Below are 13947 nucleotides of genomic sequence, written 5' to 3'. Positions count from 1 at the left end.
GTACTGTCCATCTCCCTGAAATGCCTTCTTTATACTCACAGATTTAGGAAGAAATTGTTAGAAGCCAATGCCTGACTGCCTGCGGATGAAGACAGGGTATTTGTAGGAAGTAAAGGAACTATTCTTTTGTTCTCTTGACCCCTTCCTCACATCCAGAGTTAATTAGGTCCCAAATATACATCACTGATAAACAAGAGAAGAAAATATGATTAAGAGAGGCAGTGTAGAGTGAGGCCTGACAGAAGGGAATGATTTTAAGATTCCACCTTAAAAGAAAGGACTGTGGAAGGGATTTTGTAATCAGGTCATGGGCCACGGCCCTCCCACCTCAGCCAAAGCCAAAAGAAAGTTCAACCATGTGCAGCAATAAACTTGACATGTTTATTAATTAAACTATCACTTAAATAAAAAAAAGTGCATAGAAAATAAACATGTTTAAAAACTCCTTTTTTTTTTTACAACTATATACACTTTTTACTTTTACATTCAGTCTTTCGTAGACAGCTTTCAGCATTATTATTTTTTGAACTATTAAAGTATTTTCCTTCTTCCCTGTCACAGGGAGTTAACACTGATGGACTTTAGACACATTTTTTTCCTTTTTTTTTTTTTTTCTTTTTCTCTAACCAGAAGCTTGGAAGAACACAAGGGAAAAAAAAAAAACAAACCAAAAGATCTGGTATACATGATAAAGTTGTCAAGAAATGTCTTATTTCTAGAAAAGAAGCTTGTCATCTGTTGAGCTTTTGAAACAATTATTCAACTACCTGTATTTACTAAAGAGACTGTTAAAAGTTCAATAAAAGAAACACCACAAGTCTATTTTCTTGGTTGAAAGACAGAACTAGAGTACCTCGGAACAAGATACCAGGAAAGCACAGAACACAATTTTCCCCTAAATGCAGGTGGTAACCCCAACATTCATAACCAAAAATAGAGAAACAAGGAGTACAGGTACTGACTGGCAACATTCACAGGCAGAAAAAACCCAGGTGACACCATTTCTGCATTTCTCTCTGATCCCGGAGATGGACTGTTTTGCCATCCCCTTAGAGCTGGAGTCTCCTCCCACGTGGGGGGATCAGAGGAGCGCCAGACTGACCATTTCCTGCCACTACTAGCAACTGTAACACAATCCTTATCTATAGTGTTAAGAGAATTAAAAGCCATGGACTGAACTAGGCTTTGTTACATGGTGCATTACTATATTAGTTCCTATATATATCATATTTATATTTATTTGAAAACCAAAACAAAAAAGTTGCAAGGTTTCAGAGTGTGAGACTTGACTGGTATTCATGATTCGGCACAAAACCATCTGCTCAATAACCTTGTATTGCTTTAAAACGAAGGAAACGAAACATAAAATTACACCCAGCCCTTTGCAATGACCCGCTTTTCCTTAAAAAAAAAAAAAAAAAAAAAAACCAAAAAACCCATAACTTGATTTCTATTAAAAAAAAAAATCCCAAATCAAACTTAACATCTGACAAGGTTTTGACCTTTAGTATTTTCAGATATTTGATTGAATGTCAGTCCTTTAGAAAGATACATTCATTAGAAGGTTTTTTTTTGTTGTTTTTTTGTTGTTGTTGTATTTTTTTTTTTTTTTTAAATCAAGGGAGCTGCATGGTGCTCACAGCATTGGCCGGGGGGGCTGACAGAGGCAAGCAGGGTGGCGGAGTGGATCCCGGCAAAGGAGTCTGGTTGAAAACTATATATATATATATATATAGCTGCCAGGGCGTCCCCCTTGATTCTGGTTATTGGTCTAAAAACAGGAGGGGCCGGGCTGGAGGTGGCGGACGGTAACGGAGGGAGCCAAAGGGACCAAGTTCCGGCCAAAGGGTCAGCGCCATGCAGCTCCTCTGGTTACACAGTCGTCACTGGCCACCAGGAAATGCAGCCACAACAGGTTCTAGCAGCAAAGCTGTAAGTGAGCTGGCTCTCTCACTGAGAACTGACCAGGTTTGCAGCTGTGACTCCTTAGGGATTTGGGGTGCCCCTTAGGGGATTCTTGGGAACAACCCACCACAGTTCCTCAGTCTGCACTTTTGTGCGGAGATTCCCTTGGTCACTTTCACAACAGACTCAGAGGTGTCTTGGAGATAGCTATGCCGGGTTGGTTTTGTTTCTTCCCGCCTTCTCTCCCTCTTGCAGGGAAAACCTTAGCTTAATCCCCAAGTTGCTGGCAGGTACGCTGAATTTTGGCAATGGACTCAAGGCTGAGATCTAGGAGGACTCCTCATTTCTGTGGTTGACAGTTAGGGAGTGGAAAGGCAAGGCAAACCATCTGCAGCTGGCAGGAGAAGGAAGCTGGGGGCTCCTCCCCTGGCCTCGGGGTTTGGGGTTGGTGGAGATGAGGAGGGGGCTCACAGTACAGCGCGGCCTAGCAGGGCGGTCACTAGGTCTACTGAGCTGAGTTTCCCCCACTCCCGACTGGCCTTTGGGTCTTCCTCAAGGTGAATTCATGACCCGTCAGTGCATTAATCATTTCAGTAACAAATGCAGCTTAAGGTTTTTTTTTTTTCTTTAAAAAAAAAGAAAAAGGAATAAAAGGATATACAAAAAAACCTCACACAGTGCAATAATAAAGGAAACCAGACACCAGTGGAACCCGTTGGGCCACTGTATCTTGTTCATGGGCAAAAGGAGGAAGGGAGGTGAGGTCTGGGCAGACTGCTTTGCCCCAGGCCCCTGCTGGCACTTCTCTGAGATGACAGGGAGTCTCTGCCATCCTGGCCACAGTGCTGGGTTCCCTGCACAACAGAGAAAACAGTGACAGTGTTCCAGCAGAGCCACCAAAGTTCTTAATTAAGGTCACGGAAGAACAGGGAGCCCAGGGTGGAAGGCACAGCAGAGCCGTGAGTCCCGGGGCAGAGAGCGCTGGGCTGAGTCGTATTGCTTTGCTAGACTTCCTTCTGGAGGAATGGGCTTCTCGTGGTGAGAAGAGGCGCCCCGCCCTCCACTGGACTATGCTGCTCTGAAACCTCGTGGCTGACAGAAGCCGAGGAGCATCTGCAATATCGTGAGTGGTCAGACTGTGCTTCAGTTTCAACGGGCTGGCCCAAAAGAGGGCATGGGGGGACCCAGGGGGTCTTTGCAGGCGTGAGGACTTGGTGGGCAGAGAGAGGGGGGACGAGGTGACCTACGAGGCAGATGGTGATGGAAAACGTCAGGTTGCCATTCAGCTTGGTTGCTAACTCTGAAGGAGGAAAGACAGGGAAGTGCTGGCGCTCACCTCTCAGCACTGGGCTGTGCCAGGAAGGAGGGAGAGAGGCAGGCAAGAGGAGAAGGAACTGCTGTGTTGAGATCCTACCGCAGCCATTCAGGAGCTTTGACTGGAGAAGGAGGGGAGTGGCCCGATGGAGCTGGGGGCACCTTCCTTTTCCACTTATTGTCAAAGAGCAAACCCAGGAAACGTTTATGTCAACAGGGCACAAACAAGCTACACATTAAACAACGAAAAGGACACCTTCCAGGGGGAAGTTGGGCAGGAAAAACCAGACTTTGTGTGTACAGCTGAATATTTTCTCTAACTTCATCCTATGAAAATAAAAAATTATTAAAAACCGATCTTCTTTTAAATTAGGATAATACCGCGGTTTAAAAAATAGCCTTGTCATAAGTGCTTCTCCCTATGAAGTGCTTCTCATAGAAAAATATACAAAATATATTTACATTTATAAAACCTTAAATAGTAAAGTGTAAACAGAACCGAGTAAAATCCAATGACTTAATTTAACAGGTTCAGGAACTGTCTTGGGGAAGAGAAGAGAAGAAACATTTGATGCTGTTTTGACCACATCCTAAGGAGTAATCAGGGCAGTAGTGTCATTTCATTTCATTCGCTTTAGCCACAGATTTTGCACAGGTGGCAGAGGTCCCTCGATACAAGGTGGTCTAGTCCCCAAGTTTTGGGCCTTGAAATCTGATTAGTGTTCTGCCTTCAACTGGACACTGACCATTTAAAAATTAAGTCTTCCTATGTCTTAACAAGGGGAAAATAAAGTTACCATGTCCTAGGAATGGGACCCAGGGGTCATCCTGGTTGTGAAACTCTAACTGTTGCATGATTCAGATCCTATTTAAATAATCTTCTTCTTCTACATATATTTCTGTAAAACTCTCAGCAGAGCTTTATGAAAACATCTCCAAATTCTGTCTGGTTACGGCCAATGGCTCCTGTCCACTTTCCCACTGGGAGTGCTTACAGGCTCAGGGAACGCCTTGTAGGCACATCCTATGCCCAACAGGGAGTGTTCTTACACAGGGAGTCACTCTCCCCTACCACCCAGAGAGAACGGGAAAGCGGTGGGATGCAGAATGGGGAAACGAGAGAGTGGAGTGAAGAGAAGGAATGAGAGGGAAGCCGCTCCTATTGTCTAGGAAGGTGACTGACTGAGATAAGGCTCATGGGGATAACACTCCCACTTAAAGCCCACAGGCTCAATGTTTGGTAATGAATTGGCACAACCCCAAGACAGCTTTTGACACCAAAGGTGCTAAGAATCCTGTCTCCCAACCAGAAGGGAACTCTCAACTGGGAGGATAGTAGGGAAAACCACCAGACCGTCTTTGTTCAACACATGGCTACAAGCTGGGCAGGGCTGGCAAATTGTCAGGTCTCTCTCTAACCAACCCTGCACCAGGGCTGTGCCTGACCCCTCGCCTACAGTGCTTGGGAAACGCGAAGGCTAGGGTGGCAACTTCTGAGGAGGTGCTCAGGCCAATCTCCCCACACAACTAACCCTCTACAGGCTCCTTCCAGGCAAGTCTGCTAGGGACCCCTTCTCCCACTTTTTAACGGCACACAGAGGGGCCCCAGTAGAAAGCTGATCGCGGATCTTTTCTTCTAGACCTCATCTCTCTCCAGGACTATGATCACTAGAATATGAATATGGGACCCAAGGGAGCCCAGTTGTCAAAGAGGCCCCTCAACTGTGCCCACTCAATCCTGGGATACCTGGCTGCTGGCAAAGGCCTTCGGCATCACTGTGGAGGCCCTGGGTCCTAGTACTCCGATACTGGGGAGAAGAGCAGCTTTAGTTTAGGAACTTCCGGCATTTCTTGGCACCACAGTTGCAGGGGAGCTTGTTGCTGGCGTCCTCAATGGGGAATTTATAGTCGTAAGTGAGTTCCTCCCCTCGGTAGATCTTGCGCATAGCGAAGATGACAATGTGCTTCTGCCCATCGATGTTGATGACCCGAGAGTAGCAGTTGGGCTCACACGAGTGGTTGATGAAGCGGGCGGCATTCCCGTGCATGGTGGCGTCCACCACCTCGGAGTCATCGATCCGGAACATGTAGCAGCCGATGCCCTGCAGGAAGGAGGACAGAGGAGGACAGAGGAGAGCCTGGCGTTGATTACGGCTCAGGCTGGACAACACCCAACCTTTTTCTGATGTGATCTTAGCCACTGACGAACAAAGTTCCTTCTGATAAAATTTCTGGATCTCTCCCATCTTTCAGGATGCTTCCACGAGAAATTCCTAGATTACGGGCACTGGACCACAGGTTTATTAACGTCTCCACAAGAGAAACCTGTGGCAAGAGAAACCTACAGCTTGCGTCAGAATGTGCTTTCGATCCTGGGATCCATTCAGACAAATCTTCAAAGGGTATCTTTGTGTGCTAATCCCTAGAGTGGACTGGGCCCATCACAAATTCAGAGATGTTAAAATGTAATAAAAAAAACAGTGTCTAATTAATAAAATACATTAATTCCTCTAAGATCTAGGGACCATCTCTGTAGGTGATGGCCTCCTTCTATAACAAAAGAACTGGACAGTACAAGTGTGGGACTCACCTTGCTGTCATAGTACTTCTCTCGCTTGTCAGTCTGGATGGAACGGATGACGTTGCCAGCATACTCAATCACCATCTCACCTGCATCAATGTTTCTCTTACAAAAAAGACCCCGGCCGTGGATGGGAGACCTAGGACATAAAGATGGAAAAGACATCAGCTGCCGATTTTGCAAATAAGGTTAAATGTGTGAATACATGAATAAAATCTCCATGTCTATGAAGAGATTTATTGGTCTCTATTTCTACTGGTTCTATTCAGTAGAATCTACTGGTCTCCATTTCTCCAGGAGAGACAGACACTTGGGATAGAAAAACTGGACCCACCTGATTTGAGTGAATATACTAATCATTCTAACAAATGGCCAAGGACTAAAGATTTCTCCATTCCGTAACCCACTAGAAGTAGCAGTACATTAATGCTCACTGTGTTAAATTCCTTGTTCAACATAAGGAGCTCCAGGATCCCAGGACATCAGGTTCAATTAGTAATATTGATAAAAACCTCATTTGCTGAATGAAGGAAGTGACTTCAGCATTTGGTCCACTTTGATTTTGGAAAATTTCATTAGTTTTCTAGAATTCTTTCTATAATTTTCTCCATACCTGTAGACACCAACTGCCTCCTTAGAAGTCTTTTTTAAGTGCCGGAAACGCATGGGCATTGGTAGATCCATACTAGTTGCCCTCCTAAAGAAAGAAGGCTCGTTATTAATAAATTCTCTTTAGGAAATCATCAGTTTTGAGGCTTGGATCAAATAGTCCTAGAGCATATGACTACACTGTGTGTTCAATGCTAAGCATAACAAGTGCCTTATAAAAATGTATCATTGCTTAGTTGCTAAGTCATGTCCCACTCTTTTGTGATCTCATGGACTGTGGCCCGCCAGGCTCCTCTGTCCATGGGATTTCCCAGGCAAGAATACTGGAGTGGGGTGCCACTTTCCTATTCCAGGGGATCCTTCTGACCCAGGGATCAAACCTGAGGCTCCTGCGTTGGCAGATGGATTCTTTACTACTGAGCCATGAGGAAAGCCCACCTTATAAAATTATGCCTGTAATACATTATATATGAAGTCTATGGAGGTTCACCCAAAGCTGACAGAGTATACCACAGCTGAATAAAATATACATCTTTTAGTTATTTGAGTTTCTCCTCTGTTAACATATTCTTCTCTCTTTGCCAGCCAGTTACTGCTACTTCAACACAAACTATATTCCTCTTCTTAAATATTATTTGGGATATTCTGATCCAAGCAAAACTGAAAGAGAGGGAAGGAAAGAGTATTTCTTTATTTTTTAATATAGTTGATTTACAATGCTGTATCAATTTCTGGTGTATAGCAAAGTGATTTTACTTTATATTCTTTTACATGTTCTTTTCCTTTATGGTTTATTACAGGATTGAATATGGTTCCCTGTGCTATATGGTAGGACCTTACTGTTTACCTATTTTATATATAGTAGTAGTTTGTATCTGCTAATCCCAGACTCCTAATTTATCCCTACTCCCTTTCCCTTTTGGTAACTGTAAGTTTGTTTTCCATGTCTGTAAGTCTGTTTCTGTTTAGTAAAATAAGTTCATTTGTATTGTATTTTAGATTCCACGTAATATAAATGCTATCGTATGGTATCTGCCTCTTTCTCACTCCACTTAGTATAATCTCTAGGTCCATCCACATTGCTGCAAATGGTATTGTTTCATTCACAAAGAGTATTTCTGGTGGCCCCACTCCACTCCAGACTAACCGAGCTGACTTCAGCTGCACCTCCTCCTCTTCCTCATCATTGGGGTTGTACTCAGGAGGCTGCCGGTGTTTAGAAGCCAGGAAGTTAAACATGTCAAAGGCTGACTTCCTGGAGCCAAAAGATTAAGATATGTTTAGAGAGACAGTTTAGTAGAACCAGTGAAGGACAGTGTTAACAGGAAGTCTCAGAGGTTAAGTGGGAAAATAATTATACCAGTAAACAATAAAATCAGGACCCCAAACTGCTTAAGGAAAAGAACAGAACTTGCCTCAGGTGGACTTCAGCCCTGGCTGAGCCGTGAGGGTTCAGTGGGGGCTCATTGGCCTCCTCTGGTTTGTGGAAACGGAATTTGTAATTCCTACAGTGCTTGGCACCAGACAGTTGCTCTATCAGGAATACAACAGCGTCATGGAGAATCCCCAGCATCCGCAAACCGTTCACACCTGTAGGATCAAAGGCACCAGGGTAGTGGGGAGCCCAGCCAACAGAAGCCACATACAACCAAAGAAATGCCTAAGCTAAGGAACAACTCTGTCAGAGGCTGCTCAAGGGTGAATTATATAAAGATGAGCTAGAAATGAGCATTAGGTAGCCAAAAAAATAATGTGGATACAGATCCATATGGAAAATACTGTGACAGTGAAAAAAGCACGCCATCAAACTGTGGACTATTTTCCTTTCTATGTTCCTATGCACACGGGAAATGCTGTGTTATTTCATTACACGGTCATAGTGACCATGAATTATGAGATGAGGCAGGAATTACTGGCCTCATCTCAAGGAAAGTAAATCTAGATTCACACCTAAGGTAACCTAGCTAGTGGGACAGGATTTGAACCTTGGACTGTGTAACTCCAACTATGATTCCATTTTTGTTTATACCTAGTGGAGCACCTGGATTCTATGAGCTCATACACATACACATAAGCACCTCACTAAAATTTATAAGGAATGTTGGTAAACCCTAACAGAGAACGCTCTTCCATGTTATTATGGCGAATGTATGGAGAAATACACAATAGCCACTTTGTTTTACTCTAAGTCTTAATTCATTAATGAGCACCTATTTCTTTTTATTTTATAGAAAACAACATTTATGTAAGTCTGCTGGCATAGACGGTCAAACGCTTTCTGAAATGATTGTCTTCCTCCATTAACAAATGGGACAGAGTAATAACTGCCATCCCTCTTTTTGACACTAGCAAATAGCTAATTAAGTAAACAGTATTATTTCATTTACAATGATTGTTTTTGGTATTATTAATAGATAACAAAATAATAATGGTGTCTGTTGTAGACAAGATATACATTTCACAGGCCTAACTGTGCTAGAAAACATGTAATTCCAATGGACACACTGCTTAAATATAAAGCATATTTATAGAGATGGAACTCCAGTGTAACTTTGGGGCCTTATGTTATGTCTCAAAGGATATCTATGTTTAAATGTTAACAATCACTTCTAGGAGGTAGACCCTCATCCTACCTTTGAATTTGTTATGGTGGTAGTTTTTTCAACTTGCAAAATTTTACATCTTGGATAATTTTTCTAAAAAGGGAAGTTATTATTAGATGCCTAATTTCCACTTAAGAGAATTTCTAAGGGATATAATTTGGTTTTAGAAGCAAGCAGAAAGTTAAGTCTCCAGATAAGCAACATTCTTATGATAAAATTATTGTTCTGATTATAACTCAACCTATACAAGTATAAAACACAAGGTGACAATATAAGAGCTCAAGCCATAAAAGGCTATGACAAACATTTTAAATATATGTATGTATTTATTTATTGGGCTGCACCGGGTCGTAGTTACAGCACGTGGGATCATCAGTCTTCACTGTGGCACGCGGGATTTTTAGTTGCAGCAGGCAAACTCTTGGCTGCAGTATGTGGCATCCAGTTTCTGACCAGGGGTCAAAGCTGGGCCCCCTGCACTGGGAGCACAGAGTCTTAGCCACTGAACCGCCAGGCGAGCCCCACTTTTTTTCCTCTAAAGAACACTGATTTTCCCCAAGAATTTCTTCCTAGGAGTTTTAGTTTCCTGTGCATTCTGACAGAAAAAGCCATTAAAAAGATACTTATGGGTATTTTCACAAAATTCATTTTAAGGTTTAGTCTGAGTGTTTAACTCTGCATTTACTAGAGGGCTTACAACGAGATTAGACATTGTGTCAATAACAGGAAAAGAAAGATGAGCTATGCATGGTGCCTGGTCTCAAGAAGCCCTTGGCAGAGGGAGATATATTATGTACACAAACCTCGCCAAGTGAAAGCAACCAGATAAATGTGTAAGATATAGGATAAATGTGTAGTAGGATACTGTGGGAACAACCTAGTCTCTTGTGGGCGATTTGCTTACTCATCCAACAAATATTTACTGATCACCTGCTGTATCACCTGCATTCCTTCTGTCTATCCACTGTGGCAGAAAGAATCTTGGGAAAGCAAAGGTGAACATAACTGGAAGGTACCTGAGACAGGAAGGTCTCGGCTTTAATGCCACCTCAAGAGACGCCTTTCCTGACCACTCTATCTAGAAGAGACTCCCTGCCAGCAAGTACCTACCCTTGTGTCAGACTCTTTCATCACTCCATTTTATCTTCCTCAGAGCACTGACAGCTGCCTCTAGAATATAAGCGTGTGGGGACAAGGACAAGGCAGTAGCCTGGGAGACGGAGAATGATGGGCAGGTTCTGGACTATGGAACACAGTGATCAGTGTGGTTCACTCCCAGCATCTGCTACTTTGCTTTCTATGTCTGTGTGTGCTAAGTCGCTTCAGTCATGTCTGGCCCTTTGTGACCTTATGGACTGTAGCCTGCCAGGCTCCTCTGTCCATGGGATTCTCTAGGCGAGAATATTGGAGTGGGCTGACAAGCCCTACTCCAGGGGGTCTTTCCAATCCAGCATCTCCTGCAATAGCAGGTGGGTTCTTTACCACTAGCGCCACTGGGGAAGCTCTGTGTCTGTGGGTCTATTTCTAATAAGTCCATTTGTATCATTTTTTTTTTTTAGATTCCACATGGTAGCACTACTAGTAAAGAACTGGCCTGAGATGCAGGAGACCTAAGAGATGTGCGTTTCATCCGAGTCAGGAAGGTCCCCTGAAGAAGGGAATGGCAACCCACTCCCGTATTCTTGCCTGGAGAATCCCATGGACAGATGAGCCTGGTGGGCTACAGTCCATGGGGTTGCAAAGTGTTGGACACGGCTAAGAAACTTCTTTACATGTTCACAGCACATTCATAAGTGATATCATATATTTGTCTTTCTCTGTCCTCTCTTCCCTCTTTAAACAAAAATATTATAAAGAAAATTCCTCTAGGTACTCATTCATTTTCCTTTCCAGGACCAATCTGAAAGGAGACTGTTAGAGAGGTGGCTAGATACAGAAGAGCCAGAGTGAATGGAAGGTTTTCTTCCACCCTAGATTAATTAAAATCTGTAATTGTATTTGAAACTGTGTGATATAATTTTATACTGCCTAAATTTAATTTGAAATCTAATACCAATGAATCTACTTCAACTTTAAAAAGAAAGTATAACAAAAACACAATGAGACACCATTTCATACTCACTAAGATGTCTATGATCAAAAAGACAGACACTAACAAGTGTTGACAAGGATATGGATATTGGAATCATTGTACATTGCTGTTGGAAATGTAAAATGGTGATGCCACAGTGGAAAAACAATTTGGCAGTTCCTCATAAAGCTAAGTACAGAGTCACCACAGACCCAGCTGTTTCACTCCCAGGAGCAGAATCTTACATGTATCATCAATATTCAGTTCAGAGTGACCCTGGGAGAGGCCATATAACAAATTTTAATTATAGTTCACCCAATGACCACAGTTGGACAGAGCAGAATCTATGAACCATATTTTGTTGCCCCCAAAATATCTCCCTCACTGATCTAAAAAACAAAAAAGACACTATCCCCAAAGTAAAAAAGAAGGCAGCCCACAGAATGAAAGAAAATATTTGCAAATTACATATCTGATAAGGAATTATTGTCCTTAATATACAGAACTTATGAAACTCAACAACAAACAAAAAAATACCTTATGAAGAAATAGACAAAGGACTTGAATAAGCATTTCTCTAAAGAAGATATATAGATGGCTGATAAGCACAAGATAAGATGCTTAACATCTCAAGCAATTAGGGAAATGTACAGAAAACAACAAATATTGGTGAGGATGTGAAAAAACTGGAATTTCTGTGCATCACTGGTGGGAATGTAAAATGATATAGACATTGTAGAAAAGAGTTTGGCAGTTCTGGGTATATATCCAAGCGAACTGAAAGCAAAGTCTTGAAGAGATAACTGTACACACATGTTAATAGCAGAATTATTCAAATTATCAAAAACTGGGAAGCAATCTAAGTGCCCACTGATGGATCAATTGATAAAGTCAATGTAATATACACTAAATGGAATAATATTCAGCCTGAAAAAGGAAGTTCTGCAACATGGAAGGATGCACCTGGAGGACATTATGCTGAGTGTACTAAGCCAGGCACAAGAGGGCAAACACTCACATGAGGTGCTTCAAACAGTTAAAATCACAAAGATGGAAAGAAAGAATAATGGTGGCTACCAGAAGCTGTAGGAAGGGGAGAATAGGGAGTCACTGTTTAATGGATATGGAGTTTCAGTTTTACAAGATGAAAAGTTACATGGACTTCCCTAGTGGTTCAGTGGTTTAAAGAATCTGCTGGCCAATGCAGGGAACATGGGTTCAATCTCTGGTTTGAAAAAACGCGACATGCTGCAGGGCAACTAAGCCCATGCACCACCACCACTGAAGCCCGTGTGCCCCAGAGCTTGCACTCCACAAGAGAAGCCACCACAACGAGAAGCCCGTGTGCCGCAACCAGAGAGTGGCCCCCACTTGCCACTGGAGAAAGCCCACACACAGCCTCGAAGAGCCGGGGCAGCCAGAAACGTGAACAAATAAGATGAAGAAAAGTTAGAGAGACGGATGGTGGCAAGGGCTGCACAACAAGGTGGCTGTATTTAATCCACTGAAGTGTATACTTACAAATAATTTTAAACTACTTCTAATTAAAATTTTTTAATTATTTCTAATTAAAATTTTTTTAATTAAAATTTTTTAAATTATTTCTAATTAAAAATTTTTGTTATGTGTATTTTACTACAATAGAAATTGTAAAAAAAGGAAAAAAGAACTGAGGTGATGTTCCAGTAGAGAAATCTTGAAAGAATTATATTAAACGAAAGCAGCCAGGCACAAGAGGCTGTGTCATGTATGATTCATTTCTGCAGGAAATGTATGAGTATGTGCATCCAGAGACAGAGCAGAGAAGTGGCTGCCAGGAGCTGGGGCTGAGGCATGACCACTGATGGGTATGGGGTTTCTTTCAGGGATGATGAAAATGTTCTGGAATTATACAGTAGTGATGGCTTGCACAGCTCTGTGAATACACTAAAAGCCACTGATCTGTATGCTTTAAATGGGTAAACTGTGTAGTATAAGGTTTATATCTTAATAAAGTGTGAAAAAAGATTTTTTTTAAAAAGGAGGATGATTTTTTTTGGGGGGTAGAACCAACCCTGTAGCTTAGAGTTACAAGCTACCAGAGGATACTCAAACAGGCGGAAGACGACCTCTGCAGCATTACCTGCAAATGAGAGCTGCTTCAGGCGGGCGTTTGACCGAGCTTCCTGGACTTTGTCTGTCAGGGACTTCCAGGCATCTGTAAGGGAAGTAAGACATTCAGTTAAGTGTCGCTCTGCGATACACCTGAAACTATCACAACACCATTATTTGATTATACTGCAATATAAAATAAGAAGTTGTTGTGTTTTTTTTTAAGATATTCAGTCAAACATCTCAATACCAATGTAGTGGAAATATCCCCTGCTAAATCAGCTTTATGTCATTTTCTTAGTTTAAATCTAAAAAAAAAAAATTTAAACTAAATTTCTTAGTTTAAATCAGTTCAGTGAATAAGAAAGCTGGGAAGGCGTCCCACCCAGCAGGGCTCCTTTCTATTACAAAGGATGCAAAAGCAGTGAGGAGATGCCTATCTTCTGAAAACGACCCCTGATTCCCCAAGCACTCATTTCCCTAGAAATGAGGTCCCAAACCTGAATATGTGGTATGAACTCTGCTCCCTGTACCCCTAACCAACACAATAACAGCAATAATGGTTAACCAGGACTGTGGGAAGATCACAACCTCTCGGCTCCTTATAATTAAGCGGTGTAACCAGAAAACCTTCACAATCCCTTCCACCTCTGACTTGAGCCTGTGATCTCTCTTCCCACACTCTGGATGTAATACATCTTATATAGAACTTGCATTCTTATTTTTTTGTTCGCTTTATATATCACATTTTTTAGTCACCCAGGCCTGAATCT

At 42.2% G+C, this 13947-nt stretch overlaps 1 protein-coding gene across 1 annotated transcript in view; it reads right to left on the bottom strand.

Annotated features, from left to right (window-relative positions):
• Positions 1–1605: 1605 nt before the first annotated feature.
• The window catches only part of KMT2A (lysine methyltransferase 2A), a 76505-nt gene continuing 64163 nt past the window's right edge, over positions 1606–13947 (bottom strand). Inside the window, exons 32-37 of the mRNA XM_052652386.1 lie at positions 13206–13280; positions 7821–7999; positions 7557–7660; positions 6414–6497; positions 5810–5939; positions 1606–5321 (exon numbers count right to left, since the gene is read on the bottom strand). Coding sequence (XP_052508346.1) covers positions 5046–5321; positions 5810–5939; positions 6414–6497; positions 7557–7660; positions 7821–7999; positions 13206–13280 — 848 coding nt within the window. The 3' untranslated portion in view covers positions 1606–5045. The remainder of the gene's footprint in view (positions 5322–5809; positions 5940–6413; positions 6498–7556; positions 7661–7820; positions 8000–13205; positions 13281–13947) is intronic.

Source organism: Budorcas taxicolor, chromosome 15 (genome assembly GCF_023091745.1).
Source record: "Budorcas taxicolor isolate Tak-1 chromosome 15, Takin1.1, whole genome shotgun sequence".
NCBI lineage: Eukaryota > Metazoa > Chordata > Mammalia > Artiodactyla > Bovidae > Budorcas > Budorcas taxicolor.
The sequence above is the reverse complement of the archived record's forward strand: the minus strand, read 5'-3'. Positions and strand labels throughout refer to the sequence as shown.